This window comes from Prenolepis imparis, unplaced genomic scaffold, assembly GCF_030444845.1.
Source record: "Prenolepis imparis isolate NDT839.2.m4 unplaced genomic scaffold, iyPreImpa1.0 SCAF_2, whole genome shotgun sequence".
Classification (NCBI taxonomy): domain Eukaryota; kingdom Metazoa; phylum Arthropoda; class Insecta; order Hymenoptera; family Formicidae; genus Prenolepis; species Prenolepis imparis.
Window position 1 is genome coordinate 12,372,790 of NW_028141160.1, and position 14,735 is coordinate 12,387,524.

General features: G+C 37.4%; 2 protein-coding genes across 3 annotated transcripts in view; one reads left to right on the plus strand and one right to left on the minus strand.

The window, feature by feature from the left end:
• LOC145945925 (uncharacterized) overlaps positions 1 to 10,333 on the plus strand; it is a 67,863-nt gene extending 57,530 nt beyond the window's left edge. For both annotated transcript variants that reach the window (XM_083055204.1, XM_083055214.1), the window contains exons 3-7: positions 2,295 to 2,397; positions 3,275 to 3,297; positions 8,091 to 8,249; positions 8,913 to 9,261; positions 9,732 to 10,333. In XM_083055204.1, coding sequence (XP_082911330.1) covers positions 2,295 to 2,397; positions 3,275 to 3,297; positions 8,091 to 8,249; positions 8,913 to 9,261; positions 9,732 to 10,119 — 1,022 coding nt within the window. In that variant the 3' untranslated portion in view covers positions 10,120 to 10,333. The remainder of the gene's footprint in view (positions 1 to 2,294; positions 2,398 to 3,274; positions 3,298 to 8,090; positions 8,250 to 8,912; positions 9,262 to 9,731) is intronic.
• LOC145945963 (uncharacterized) overlaps positions 1 to 14,735 on the minus strand; it is a 150,443-nt gene that overhangs the window by 129,132 nt on the left and 6,576 nt on the right. The window lies entirely within an intron of this gene.

Sequence of the window (14,735 nt, forward strand, 5' to 3'; positions counted from 1 at the left end):
ACCTAACTAGCTCTGCTTGTGCAAAGATCAAAACAATTTACCGAGATAACTGTAACAGGAAACTCGCGCACGCTGACCGACATTAACACGCATTGGTCTAGGTGGTCAATCTCAGTGCAAGATGATTGATAACTCTCTTGTAAGCGTTATCAAGCACAGCGTGCACGCTGTTATGTTCATGTCAGGAACGTGACGCTGATAGACGGGTCTTTTCCTCTCTCTTCTCTCTTTCGCTTCAACTTTCCGGTCATATCCACGCAACTTGTCTTTAATTTAAAGTTATATGTCGACGTGTTAAACGCGCCCCCTTCCCTTTTTCTATTCCATTCTTCCTACGATTTTTTTTTATGCAAGAGAATATCTATTAATTTTTTTAAATTATGTACCATTATAAAAAGAAAAATATCTCCTTTTTAATCATTTCTTAGAGAATGTTAAAGAATTAACCGTTTGTTCTTGAAGACCTTTGAAAGTAAATAATTTCAGAACATTAATTTAATTTTTAAATACTCGATTTTAATTTTTTAAATACTCGATTACAGTTTAGCATAATATATAAAATAAATTTTCGTTCAGAAATTTATCTTTTTTGACAAAGTATGAATTACGCAAAGCAAGAGACATATCCTCTTTCCTTAACACTTTCTTGTTTACATTTAGTTACGTATATGGAGGCTAAAAACTATTAGATGTAGATGTCGAAAAGTCACCGACCAGTCCTGTAGACTTTATCGCTACCTGGATTGCTTTACAATGATGAAGAAACAACATTAACAGTGCATTCGTATGCAGAGTCGAGTACCAGTTCTCGATCACGGGCGGCTTCTTCACCCTTGGACAACTTCCTTTCCCTTTGATGTCCCTTTTCCAAGCTCTCTAACCAGACTCTGAGCGATTGCAGTGTCGACAACTTGAAGTACATATAAACCCACGTATGCGTAGGTAGACCGACGGCACGAAGAGTGCCGCGTGACAAGGGAGTAATGAATCTACCTCTCCGAACAAGCATACTTAGAAAGGTTCTCAAATAAAAGCGCTGCTTGGCGGAATTCGAAAACTGCGTGCGATTAATGTCGCTGCTGCGAGCAAAGAGCGAATGTAATCGCAGATGAAGAGCATCTTTTTCGTCCGTTGCCAATTTCCATTTTAAACTCGCGCCGATCCGAGAGAAGAGTCATCGCGATTAAGACTTCGAATAAGAACCGATCAGGAATATTCTGTGCGAGCTTAAGATATTTGACGATAACGCGACGAAACCCGACTAATGAGCGCGAAACGAAGGGAGAAAACCGCTCGGTGGCGCGCCATTATTTTGCTCGAAGCTCGCGTTCCAGCGAAAACGGCTATGCAAACAGCTGAACAGAGAACTGGTCGAGAATCATTCAGCAAACGCATGAGTACTTCAAGCTTCAAGCGTGGCAGGGCCACGGAAAATTATCAGCGATCAACTATAAATCAATTCAAAGGCCGATTACATTCAGGAAACGAGCTTCCGATTGATCCACCGACAAAAGAATCTACCACCTTCATCGCCTCCGTCATACACTCGCTTGCCGCCGTCATTCCCTCGCTATAAACCTGCAATGCGATTCTCTTAATTACGTTCGCACGAACGATAATCTAAGGTCTCGTTAAGAGCGGTGCGCGAGATAGCTGCCGCTGCGCAGCCCCGCGATGAAACGATTTCAATGGGATAAGTGAGATAGGTAAAGGACGAAGAGTGCTTTCGGTAGGTGTGCGGCAGGAATAATAGCGAAGGACGCCTAATAAACCTGCGGGTGTCCCGCTGCGCGGAAACGGGACGCGCCGGATGAGACTGTGAGCCAATTACGGGGCGCTCGCGCGAAGATCTCGAGAACCGATTTATACGATACTCATGCTGTTCATATACATATATACTCGGCCAAGACCCGCCTGAAGAAATTACGATAATATGATGAAATTAAAAAACAAAACGGCAAAAAGCTGTCTTTTTTTAATGTCATAATTTCGGCGAAAAGATTTACATATCTGTATTCATTACCGTTGAAACATAGATATATAGAGATTCTGTGATTTTTTTACTCTTAATATTTTCTTAGTTTCTCCCCTTGTTTATTTTCGTTGTATTTAATTTTAAATAAATTATTTATATATTCATAAAATATATATTTCATATAAATATACAAATAATTTATTTTAAATTAACTACAAAATTCAGATTTAAGTAATTATACATATTTTATCAGTTTCCTGAAAATAAATATCCTTACTTTATTTATGATATTAAATCTATAATTTCTGATTTTTTACAGAAGCTCCTGGGGAACTTGGATGGGTGCTGACTCTAGTGATAGTATCTTTAGTATCAGCCGGTATCGGCGCTGTGGTGATGATGACCCTCCTTCATTGTCGAAGGTTAGTATCACCTTTATTTCATAAATGTATATCTTTTCATTAAAGTAAGTAAGAGAAAAATGGATGGAAGATTGCTCTGTATAACACGGAGAGAATCGACTTCCGAGAACTTCCTCAATTTTATTTGAATAAAATTAATTAATCTTGATAATCGATTGAACTGAAATTCTCGTATATAAACGCCATCCATTTCAATCTCCGCGAGCATGCTTTCTTCGAACGTCTCGCGATTGAAACGGTGAAGCAGTTTGATACGGATCATTGCACCAACAGATTCGCGAATCGATTGCGGTTTTCATCTTGCAGTAATTTAGTCAATTTTCTTAAATTACTACTTACTGATAATAATCGAATAAAAACCGATGAATAAAACGGTCGCTAACTAGATCGATTCGATACAAATCCAGCAAGTGAGAAGCTAACGGAATATAGAAAAAGCAGAAAAGCGAGGAAATGATACACATGCACATTATGAAAGAATTATGACTGCAGTCGGATCTTAATTAAAATTCCTGAGTAGGCAGGAAACGAGAATTTTCGTGATCGCGATCTTTCTCATCTCTGAAGGATGTTCGTCTCGTGAAAGATGATTTATTGAACTTGATTGCCAATCTCTCTGCACATTTCTTCACTTATAATTTTCACAAAAAATGGCGATCATTTAGAATGATTAGGCCACACGTCTCTAATAAGTTGATTATCCGACGTTTGAGTAATCATTGTTGATTTATGTTCAACTCTTATCAATGTGCTCGTGTAATTTTAAAATAATAAACTCTTAAAAGAAAAAAAACTATTGCATTATTATATTTATAAAATAATGCAATAGTGTTTTTTTCTGCACATATAATACATAAATATTTTTTATCTGTTACAGGATAAAAAGTGCCGGTGGCAGAGGTAAGCAAAATTTCATCATGATATGCATATTTCTTGCAAACGTTATATTAGATTGTATTGTTTCACTCATACTTTTAACAAAAGTGACGGATTATAAATTGTTATACATAATTTATGTGTATAAGACAAATTTTAATTATTATGCAAACTTAAATCAATCTATAATTACTCAAAGAAAACTAGCATAAGATTATGATTAGACGGATCAAGTGAAAAGAGGTCTAGATTTACTATCGAAACGTGAACTAGCTCTCTAATTATGTCGAATTAACATAGCATGTTCGGCGCGGCGGGTTCGTGGCGATGCTGACAGGTCAGATTCGAAACGATTCCCAATTATCCGAGTCCCCTACTGAGTTACCAGCTCGCAGAGCCCTTTTATTCGCTCGTTTCTTCATTATACCTGTACGTTAATATATGACATTCACATTCACAATAATGCTCTCTCAGATATCTTTTATGACAGACCCCACAAAAGGTACTTTCAAAAACGTTCCTCGCTTTGTCATGTCATAAATTTCAAATCGTAGAAAAATATGACAAAACATATAAATGAGGATTGTTTTTAAAAAATTACGTTACGCTAATATGATTCAACGATATGCGACATAGAAAATTATTTTAATTTTCAAAATGTATGATATAACATATATTTTGCGGTACCATGTTTCTCAAATTGTCTTTATATTCTCATTGCGATATTATACAAACATTAACGGTGCAAGAACGTAAAAAATTAGAAAATAATCTCTCATCGTAATCTCTAAAAATGTCAACCATGTTCGTTTTCTATAGTATAATTCTTGTAAAAAAAAAAATATTGTAACAGTCAGATCGATGTGACCTTTTGAGAACGTGAGACACACTTTTAAAGTACCGTGTCTTTTATTAGGAGATAAAGGGGATAACTTTCTCATCTCGATACACGATTCAGAGTTGACTTACGATGTCATCGTCAGTCTCGAAGATTGTCTCAGTTTCAGACGATAAGGGGACTCGAACGAAAAGCGAACCCCGGGAACCCCCTATACACGAGTGCTCGTGTGCATGTCGACGCGAAGGAGAAGGAGAGCAACACCATCGTGGTGTCGGGTGTCAGCATCGATTGGAGTTTAATTAGTTCGCATAATGCAAACCCTTCACGGCGGTATAAACCGCACATCCGTGTGCTGTTCGTTCTCCGTCGTTTAAGGGATAGTCGGGTGACGCGACGGACGGACGTAGCCGGGCGACATAAAAGACAGCGAAACACGTCTAATTAACTTTCTGATTTAAAATCACCCGCGGCACGATACGATCGACGAGCGAACAGCGGCGAGTCGGCAAGACGTAAAAAGACGATGAACGAGCGGAAAGGAAGGAGTTGCCAGGGTGCTACCGCCTGAGATGCAGGGGTCACCCGAATTAATTATCCGACACTCGTTTCATTGAACCTCTTGAACCACAACCACCGTAAGTTCTCGCGGTGTGATTTTTGCTTAAATTCTTGATAGTTTTAAAGTGGATTATTAATTAAAAAGACATTAGTTTGGAACTAAAGTGAAATATATAGAGCATATTAAAAATGTACTTAAACTTTCAAAAAAATTTTGAGATAAAAGAACATTTTTTAAATTAATTAATATTTTCTGCATTATTATATTATTATTCATAATATTGTAATTTCTCGTATCATAAATGTATTATTTGCGTCTTGAAAAAAGCGAAATAATAGTTACAAATTTTGCAAATTAGTCGCAAATAAACCTGCATAAGATCTTTCGTTAATGATAATATTGCTAATTCTCATCTTGCATCAAGGTAATCGTCCAAGGTGGTCCGTGATGCAATTTGTATTTGCGACCGGCAAGAGCGCGCAATTTCGTCGTTCTCGCCTCAGGGGCGAGCTCTAATCCGGTTTTAGAGCGGATAACTGCTAAGAGAGGCACGAAACGACCAAGATACAATTACACGTTAAGACGCGATGATTTATTGCTACCGTTTGAAACAATGGCAATCGTTAATCACATAATAATACGTAGAAGGGAAAATTTTTCAATGACAAAATGGATTTTTATCTTGAATTAATAAGATATTATCGTATTTTTATATAAAATTTGCTTATTCTTTTTAGCAGTAGTAAATTAAAAAATATATGGCAAAATATATCTTATTCAAAAAAAGAATTTTTCAAAATTTATCTTACATTGTTTTCTCAAAATCATCAATTCATAGGTGTATATATATATATATATATATATATATATATCTTTCACATGCTATACATCTTATAATAAAGATCGATTAATATTTTCTTATCGAGATTTTATACTTTGCATAAAGTTTCTATCAATAGATCAGATTATAAACTGAGTCGAAGTGTATCGTGGAATGCATTCAGGAATATTTTCAATTTTGACAGTATCTCACATTTCGCATATAATCTTAACATTGTAAAACTTATTAAATCCATAATTCTCGAACCAATAGAGATCCTAATTAAAAGTTCATCTAAAGAGCTTATGAAACATATACGTTCATTACACCGATATTTTACAAGAGATTACACGTAATTGAATATCCCGCCGGGCAAAAAATAAATTAATGAAAATTCGTTAATATAGTATATCCTCCCGTGCGCGTAAGGATTGCTTTAAGCGCCACAGGGCGAGCAGCGCGTTAATGGACGATTGAAAGAGGCTGCTTTCGCGCAAAAAAGAACAGAGGTACCATATACGTTAGATTGCGATGCGATCCTGCGAATACAATGACGACCGGGGAGTCGAATAGAAAAGGTCAATCGAATTTGTTAAACGGCTCATCGTGCATCAACTGAAACGATATTTCGGAGCAATCTTGATATATAATACGTCAAGAAACTTGCTTGCAGCATCATGCATTTCACACGTACATTTTTCTATCTATTGTACAATTAGATGCAAATTCGTTTGTCGTATACATCAGAATCTTAAATCAATTACAACAAACTCGTCAAGTTATATGACTAGAAAAATAATGCACAAATCATATATGATTAATTTGATAAGAAAATTTAAATTAAACTGTTAAATGTATTCAAAGAGAAAAATTCTCAAATTCTCTGAAAAAGTATTTGTGTCAAAAAATAATAAATAAACGTAATAAATTCAATCATTATTAACATAACCTGTTTAATACATAATTTTGTCGTGTTTAAATAATGAGAAAATTATAAATATATCTACAATGATTTAAATTCTAGATAGGTTTAATCGTAATAAATTATATTAAATTCTTATCGTGTGAGATCTTACGCGTGGCATAAGAAGGCAGGAAGTGAATTCTTTTAAGCTATCTGATCGTGACGAAAGAGCGTAACATTTGCCCCCCGCCGTCACGACATGTTCCTTAACGCCACGGTTTTCACGTGTCGTCTAATTAATATTCCGCCTATCTATTATCTATTATCTATTTGGATAATTCGACCAGGACCGTACACCGCAGATGACATGACGCAACGGCTTAGAAAAAGAAACGGAACCGATTACTTCAACTCGAAAGGTGATCGTAATCGTGCAAATGTATGTCGTAATCATGCAATAAAGATTTAAAGTATCATTGTGCTTGAGTGTGTTTCTGCAGATTGGAGACAGATTATTTTATAACTTTTTTACTTTGCCGGCTAACAAAGTTTACGTTATGTTAATATTATAAAAATAATTTGTTACATAATAGCGAATTGGAAAAGCTTTTGATGAAAGACGAAAGATTTTATTTTATGCATATTCTTATTTCGAAAAAAAGTTATATTTGTCTAAATCTTGAATATTCAGAAAAAATTCCAGAAAAGTATAAGATGTGAAAACGAACTTGAGTCAAGTAATTAACGATCTTTAACGCATTCATCAACTATTTTCATCATAAACATATATATTATCGCGATATACGATCGCAACGTCTTCTTCGCGGAGACAAGTATAAATAAAATAATATATCCCACTCGCGACAAACAGTTTAAACGCGTAAAATGTACCGCAACAGAGCAATGCAATAAACGAGAACCAGTTTCTCTGTTTCTCGGCAAATGACAGTGGCGCGCTTTTCAGAACAGAGCCCGGCAGGACGAAGGAGACACGCGTACGTGCGTAAGATATGAGGACGCTTCGTGGCGAGAATGGAATAAGTGAAGGGCTCACGAGACTCCCATAATCTCATTTTTTTTTTACTTTTGCGGCATTCTCATAAGCCTACTTATCGTCGCGGCGGTGCTTTTGATCTGTAAATTCCGAGATCTTATTCCGTTCCTCTTCCATTCTCCGCCCCTCGCTTTCTTTTTCCTCTCTCTCCCCTATATATTCCGTCACTCGCCTCACCCTCGTTCGTATGCTTTAACCCTCAACGCGATTCTATGAGAGCCCGTGTGACGGTGCGATGACAGGCTCACAATGAGGCCTATACAGAAAACAGCCGGTTTTTTTTTTCATACACGGACGCATGTCATAATGCGGTGATCCGGGTCGCCGTCCATATACACGGGGGCAGTATTTATATCTGCGTAAGGATATATATAATATAATATATATACGCGACCGTAACGTATCGGGATTCGGGGCTCACCTGGCACTTCATATGCTTCGGCGCGAGAAACATATCCCCGTATAAATTCAAGCGAATCCCGCTAAGGGACGCGTAGGACCCTCTTTTCGACGATGCCTCTTTTAAGAGACACGAGCTAACGAAATCCGAGCATCGACTTTCGTTTCGACGTGCCAACGAATTTTTCCGAGACGACGAATCGTACGTGTGTGAGAGCCCTTCTTTGCTTTTTGTTCCAGCGAGCTGCTGCGGCGTCGGCGTGGAAGATGCGAGCGTACCCGATGTCGGCGGACCCGCAGGATCGGGTGGTACCGGCGGCGGGGTGGCTGTCATACCCGATCGTCCACCTCTCGAATTAGACAAATTACCGCCTTATCACGACGTAGCGCCTAGTCCCGGTAAGTATTATATCCCGTGAGACGTTTGCTTGTCCCGACGCTCGCTTCTTATGCATATGAGTATACGCGCCGTCGAAGAGATCACTGAGAAATGATTGCTCGTTACTCGCGTGTTCCTAACACATTACAACGTGTTGTTGTGATCGCGAACGCGGTAGCATATCCCTTGCTGACTGTACGTCTCATTTCGTTCGCTGAAGAAAATCGAGCGCCTACAGAACCGGATCTCGCAACTTGTTCTTAGCGGCGTTTCCAACTAAGTCGATAGCTCTGCAAGATCTTTCGCGGTGTTACGAAACAGCTTGTATAATCTTGCGATAAGATAATGCTAAGCGGAATGTCGTACATATGGATAACTTTGAAAAAATTATTAGAAGAAAATGAAAGTAGAAGTGACTCGGATATACATTTCTAATACATAATTATATTTAACTGAAACACTTTCGTCGGAAATAGAAATCGAATTTATGAATATAGAGTACGAACGATTAAAAAAAAGTTAATTCAATTAATTAATAAAATAGAGCAATGTGCAAAAGGTAGGGCTACAGTCTTTTTATCTACTTTCCAACATTCTTTCTTTCATTAATCGCATCGTTGTCTAATTATGTAAAAAAATCTAATCTGCATGGGTTAGAAATTGTTGATGAACTCGAACTTTAGGGCACAACGTGTGGTCGTGGTTGGGCTCTCGACGAGGCGGTGGTACCCCGGGAGTTGTCACAACCCCGCTCTCCCTCCCTCAGCATCGACGGGCAATGAATCTCCCGGTCGAGAATCACTACACCCACATGCAGACCGACGAGGCTCTATACGCGGAACTGGACTCGCAAGCCGCGAGCTACGCGAGTGATCTACAGTTACAAATGAGAGGAAGCTCAACGTACGGTACGACTTCCGGTGGCCAGGACGACGAATATCACGAACTAGACGCGGCCAGATTACATCGTCATTATGGTGGCAGCGACGGATCGTTACAAACTGATACACTTCGCACTCGGCACAGTAAAAGGTAAGTCAAAATATGATTCAATTTTATAAAAACTATTCTTCTTTCGAGAGCTAAATAAAATAAATATTAGAGACATTATATCATATATTTTATTGCTCTAGAATATTAATTTGATAATAATCGCTGTGCACGCAAAATCAAATTGCTGTTAGGAAAATGTTGAAATATTTTGCTACTCATTAATTATTCTTAAATCAAATATCAAATTTGTAACGACCGTAAAAATAATGATGTCGATGATGATACGCAATAATAATCTATTGTCTCCCGACTTCCTAGATCGATAACGAACTCAATATTTTGTTCTGGCAACGCCTTCTAAAGGCAGCTAATTACGCGTTATAACAACGCATACATCCAACACGTGTCGTCGCGTAATCGGCAGTTATCGATACGGTCGATGCATATGTTAATAGCACATTCCGGTCGAATGACCGGTTATTGAGAGCCTCGTTATCGGCTACTTCCAGGATACAAGAGCCGGACTATGAGATGTACGAGAACGGACCGTCGACGCCGGTACCGCCGGGTCAGCATCAGCACCATCATCATCATCACCATCATCACAACCATCATCACCATCATCAGGAGTTGAGGATCGGTAGCAGAAACAGCGAGCATCCCTCGTATCAAAACACGGCGTATACCGGAAGCGACGCTGAACCGGACGGACCGACGCTGAGCAGCGCTCCCAGCAGTGCCTACTATAGCGATCTCAGCTCAAACTCGGTAAATCAACAGATGCCGGCCACGGCAGTGTCGTCCGCGACGACGACGACGGCGACGACGAACCTGGACGCGCCGCAATATAGACTCGCGGCGATCAACGAGAACACAGTGCCTTCGGATTATATTTAAGAGTTGTTTCTTTTGAAACAAATGACGAGATAAAATTTCAAATAGACAATTTCATTGAATTGTACGTTCGTTCTGCGTGTGAGAGAAGAACCTTTTTGGATAGTATTTATAATTTAACTTTATCCACACAACGAGGATAATATAGGAGAAGTTGTATTCTTGTACTAAATAAAAATAAAAATAAAACAAGCGGATCATACAGGAGATAAAAGACTGAAATTTTTTGTCACTATCGTCGTGACTCGAAAATTTCTTCAAGACAATGTTTCACGGTGCTCAGTTTTAAGCTTTGTTCGTAGAAGAAGAATTAAAAAGATCGACTAAGCGTTTGGTAAGAGCGTGGTTTAACCGGCGCGGCGGATGTATCGAGGACCGGTTCCGGATAAAATCGATTTCTTACTCGGCAACGTTCCATTTGCTCCTTTGTCGCCACACTTTGCGGTCCTGTTAAGACAATCGATACGCGAATCGATGAATCAAGCGTCGCGAATCGATCGGCAGCGCAGCGCGTTCTCCTCTGCTTTTGCGCACTGATAAAATACTAGGTATTCAATGGCCCGAAACTTTTTTTAAGCGAAAGACAAGCGGAAGATAAACCGGTTGGCAGGTAAGTGACCAGAGCAAATCGTTCCAGCGGAATTAATACACGATTAAGCGCTATACTCTCGCGACATCGACAAAATCTGCAATTTTGACAAAAAAAATGTTCACCGTTAGCCGTTAGCCACGACTGAGCACAAGATTGCGCTTGTTAGAATAGTGATAAATTTATCGTAGCTGCATCGCAGCCCGCGAATATTTCGAGTAACTGATGCTGACTCAGGCGTGACGCACGGTTTTCACCCGATACACATGACGTAAAAAACGCGTAATGATACCGCGCACCAAGAATCATGCGTTGCGGTTTCCAATCAGCAATAACATGTCAGATATAAATTGATACAATTCAAACGTTTCTGTGAAATTCAATTGGTATCTGGCAAAAAAATTGACTCCCATTATTTTTGCCACCGTTCGTATCATTCAAAAGGGGGAAGGAAAAATTTCAAACCTATATTACATGAATGTGGTCGACGCCGACAGATAAAACACAGTCTTGGTTTAATTATTCTTCTAATGATATAAGACTGATATAAATCTAGCAGGGATAATTTTGCATTAAATTGTTTTGCATAAAATCTCTCTGTACAAAAAATAAAAATAATAATTACACAAAGAAAATTTTCTCTTAGAATTTATCCTGAAAATCATGGTAATTGTGAGACAATATGGTAAGGAAAGAATTTTATGAAAATTTCTTTGATTAATATTTATTACAATAAAAATAATAATATCTATTACAATAAAATATAAAATATGTTTAATTTTACTATGCAGTTTAGTAAAATATTAATCAAACATGTTTTATATTTTATTGTGATAGATATTATTTTTATTGTGATAAATATTAATCAGAGAAATTGTCATAAAATTCTTTCCCTACCATATTGTCCAACGATTACCATGATTTTTAGGGTAAATTCTAAGAGAAAATTCTCTCAGTGTAGAAATTAAAAAATTTGAGAAATCGTGATAAGCAATAATTCTTGACATTTTGACTAAAAATAAACTCGAATCAAAAAAAGAGAATCTTTCTGATAAATAATGATAAATAATGATAAAAGAGAAGCAGCTTGTTATATACATATTTTAATATATTACACTCTCATATATTTATATTCTCGTCTTAATTGTCATCTATATCTTAATTTTTGACTGTTCTACAAAGTCGACTTCGAATTTATATGAAGCTACGAGATTCTATCGCAGGGAATTAATCTCGGATATAATCGTATGGAATTCTCGAGACGAGAGAAAGAGAGATTATGGATGTTATCCAAAAGAAGAATCACGCGGCAAAATCGAAATGTGCGATACAAGTGAAATAAAGTTGTTTTGAAGAGCAGATGTTTTGTAATTTGACGTTCGGGGCTGCCAGTCGGCGCCCTCGGCTACATCCGTCCGCCTTCTCTAAGCGGCCGCGCGATATTCTGCAACATCCTTCCATATTTACCGCGCAAATGAGGTCTCGTTTTCACGTGCGTGTCTCGATTACGGAAAATTGCAGAATTCCATGCCGTATAATCGACAGGCCAACAAAGTACAAATATGATACTCCCGCACGAAACATCTTTTTGTCGACATTTTATTATATATTTTTCATTTCTTATTCTCTCTGCACGAAATATTATAAAAGATAGCGCATAATTCGCCAATTTCAAATGGTATTGTTAGTGGCTAAAAGATCGCGTGCTAAGTGTTCTAAGAATCTTCTTCACAATAATGTTGACTTCGTTGTCTGATTCTTTGAATTTCGATTCTCCGAATTTTGTGTTCAATTATATTCACAATAACAAACTGCTTCTCTTTCAGAAAAGTACGGAAAAAACATATTACAAACTATTATGAAAATTTAATGCTTATAATCACAAATTATCTTTTCGACCTCGACGTATAATATGATAATAAATTGTGGGAAATATTTTTCAAATTAGATCCGAGTAGTCGCGTATGCGAAATAATCGAAGAATCGCGTCGAATCGAATTCGCAAAGATTATCAAGCGAATGACTATCACTCGGGCACTAAAGGTTTCGATCTTGGTGTATCAGTGGCAATCGTTTATCTTCGATTTCCGATCGACGGCGGAATTAATTCGTCTCGCTCGATTCGGCGAGAAATCGTTTAATTGTTCTCTCGCCGAGACACGAATCTGAGAAAACGCGTTCTTTCGTTTCGCCTCGGGATTCTCTCGAATACGCGTTTCACGTCTTTCACCTTTACTCACCTGCGTGCTCACGCACGCACATCTACATCCGACCAACACAATCTTCGAGGGATACGCGAGAATATATATATATGCGTATGAAAATAGCTTTAGAACCACTTGATTCTTCGAATTTCTACTTAATACACGTTTAAGAAATTACTGAAAAAATGCGAATAAAGGAATGTTTATTACATTACTGAATATGATTGCAATTACTAAATATGATTGCACGATTTTCATAAAAATATCTATTATCAAAAAATATCCAAATTTTAGCATAATGTAGAATTTATTTGCAAAAACAATTGTTTCATTTATATATATTTTTTTTACTTTTTGTTACTTTTATACATATAACAAAAATAGCACGTTCTTTTAAACATTCTTCAATACTTTTCGCATGTTTCAGAAATTCCTGGATTCTTGATATCTATTAAGAATGTTTCTTAATTCAATAATATGCTATTATTTCTGATAAATTAAAGAAATATGAAATATCACTTTTGTAATAAAAAATAAATTGAAAATGACGGCAATTTTCAGAACGATCAAAAACGCACCAAGACGTATAGCCTCGAGCTACACAATACGTACGGCGCGTGCATACAAACAACACAGACACAAGAGTGTACTCTCTCTGCGGATATGCTATAATTAATTGCGCCCTCACGGCCACAATGGCGGTAAGAGAGAACTGCTCGGCGCTCTTCTGATGCAAGTATTATACCGCCGAAAAAAATCCCACGACCGCGCCAAGCCAACGCAGGATGGGTAGCCCTTATCACGGTCGCGTTACGCGAACGGGAACGTATATTATAAAAGAAAAAAATCATTTAATTAAAGTTCGTCTCATTTTCCTTTCCTTCCGCATTTGCATCGCGCACCGATACTCTAGCTCGCATGTCTACGGATAATTTGAAGTTATAATCTGAGAGGACGTTACATTGCATCTGTAATTTGCGTCTAGGTAGATTAGCTCGATCGCGTCATTATTCACGGAAAATCTCATAACGACGTTACACTTTATTGCGGTGAAATAGATGCCTTAATGTGAAGTTTGCAGACCGCATTAGTTTATACGCATATCTTTGCATAACTCTCGTAATGCAAAAATGTCAAATTTGACACACACACACGAGAGAACTATTTACGATTCGGACTTTGAACCATGTGTAAATAACAAAAATATTTAAAATGTTTTAAATTATAAAATAATTGTTTTAAATTATTTCCATAGTTTTACTGTCTATTTTATAAAACAACAGATACAAATAAACTTTTGTATCTTAATAACTAAGCAGTGCAGTGAAAAATCATATGAATTAAAGAAAAAGAATTTGAAAAGTAGTTTGTTTCATTATTATTGCATTACGTAATTAAAAGCCTAATTATCAAAGCTGTGTTATGAATAAAAATCAAATTTTATTATATCTAATGCAAAAGCTAAAAGTATACAAATAATGATTGCATCTGTCTTGTATAACCGCCTTAACTCCGCTTATCGTTTAATTTACGAGAGAAATGCGTTTCATAAAAAAAAAAATGCAATTTTAGAGATTCTATTGATCGATATCACTGATCGTGGGAATTTACGCGATTAAATTCCGGCGAATTTCTCTTAAGCCGAAGACTTCCCTTTATAATGCTTTCTTTTATCACGACGGCTTGTGCAGGATTCGACAAACATTTTAGAATGATCGTAAGGGCTTTCGATCCGCCTTAGCCGAACGCACCGCGTGTTCGTCCAAACTACGGGATATATAAATTATACATGTAAATATACGGGCGGTCAGCTTGAGAGATCGAAC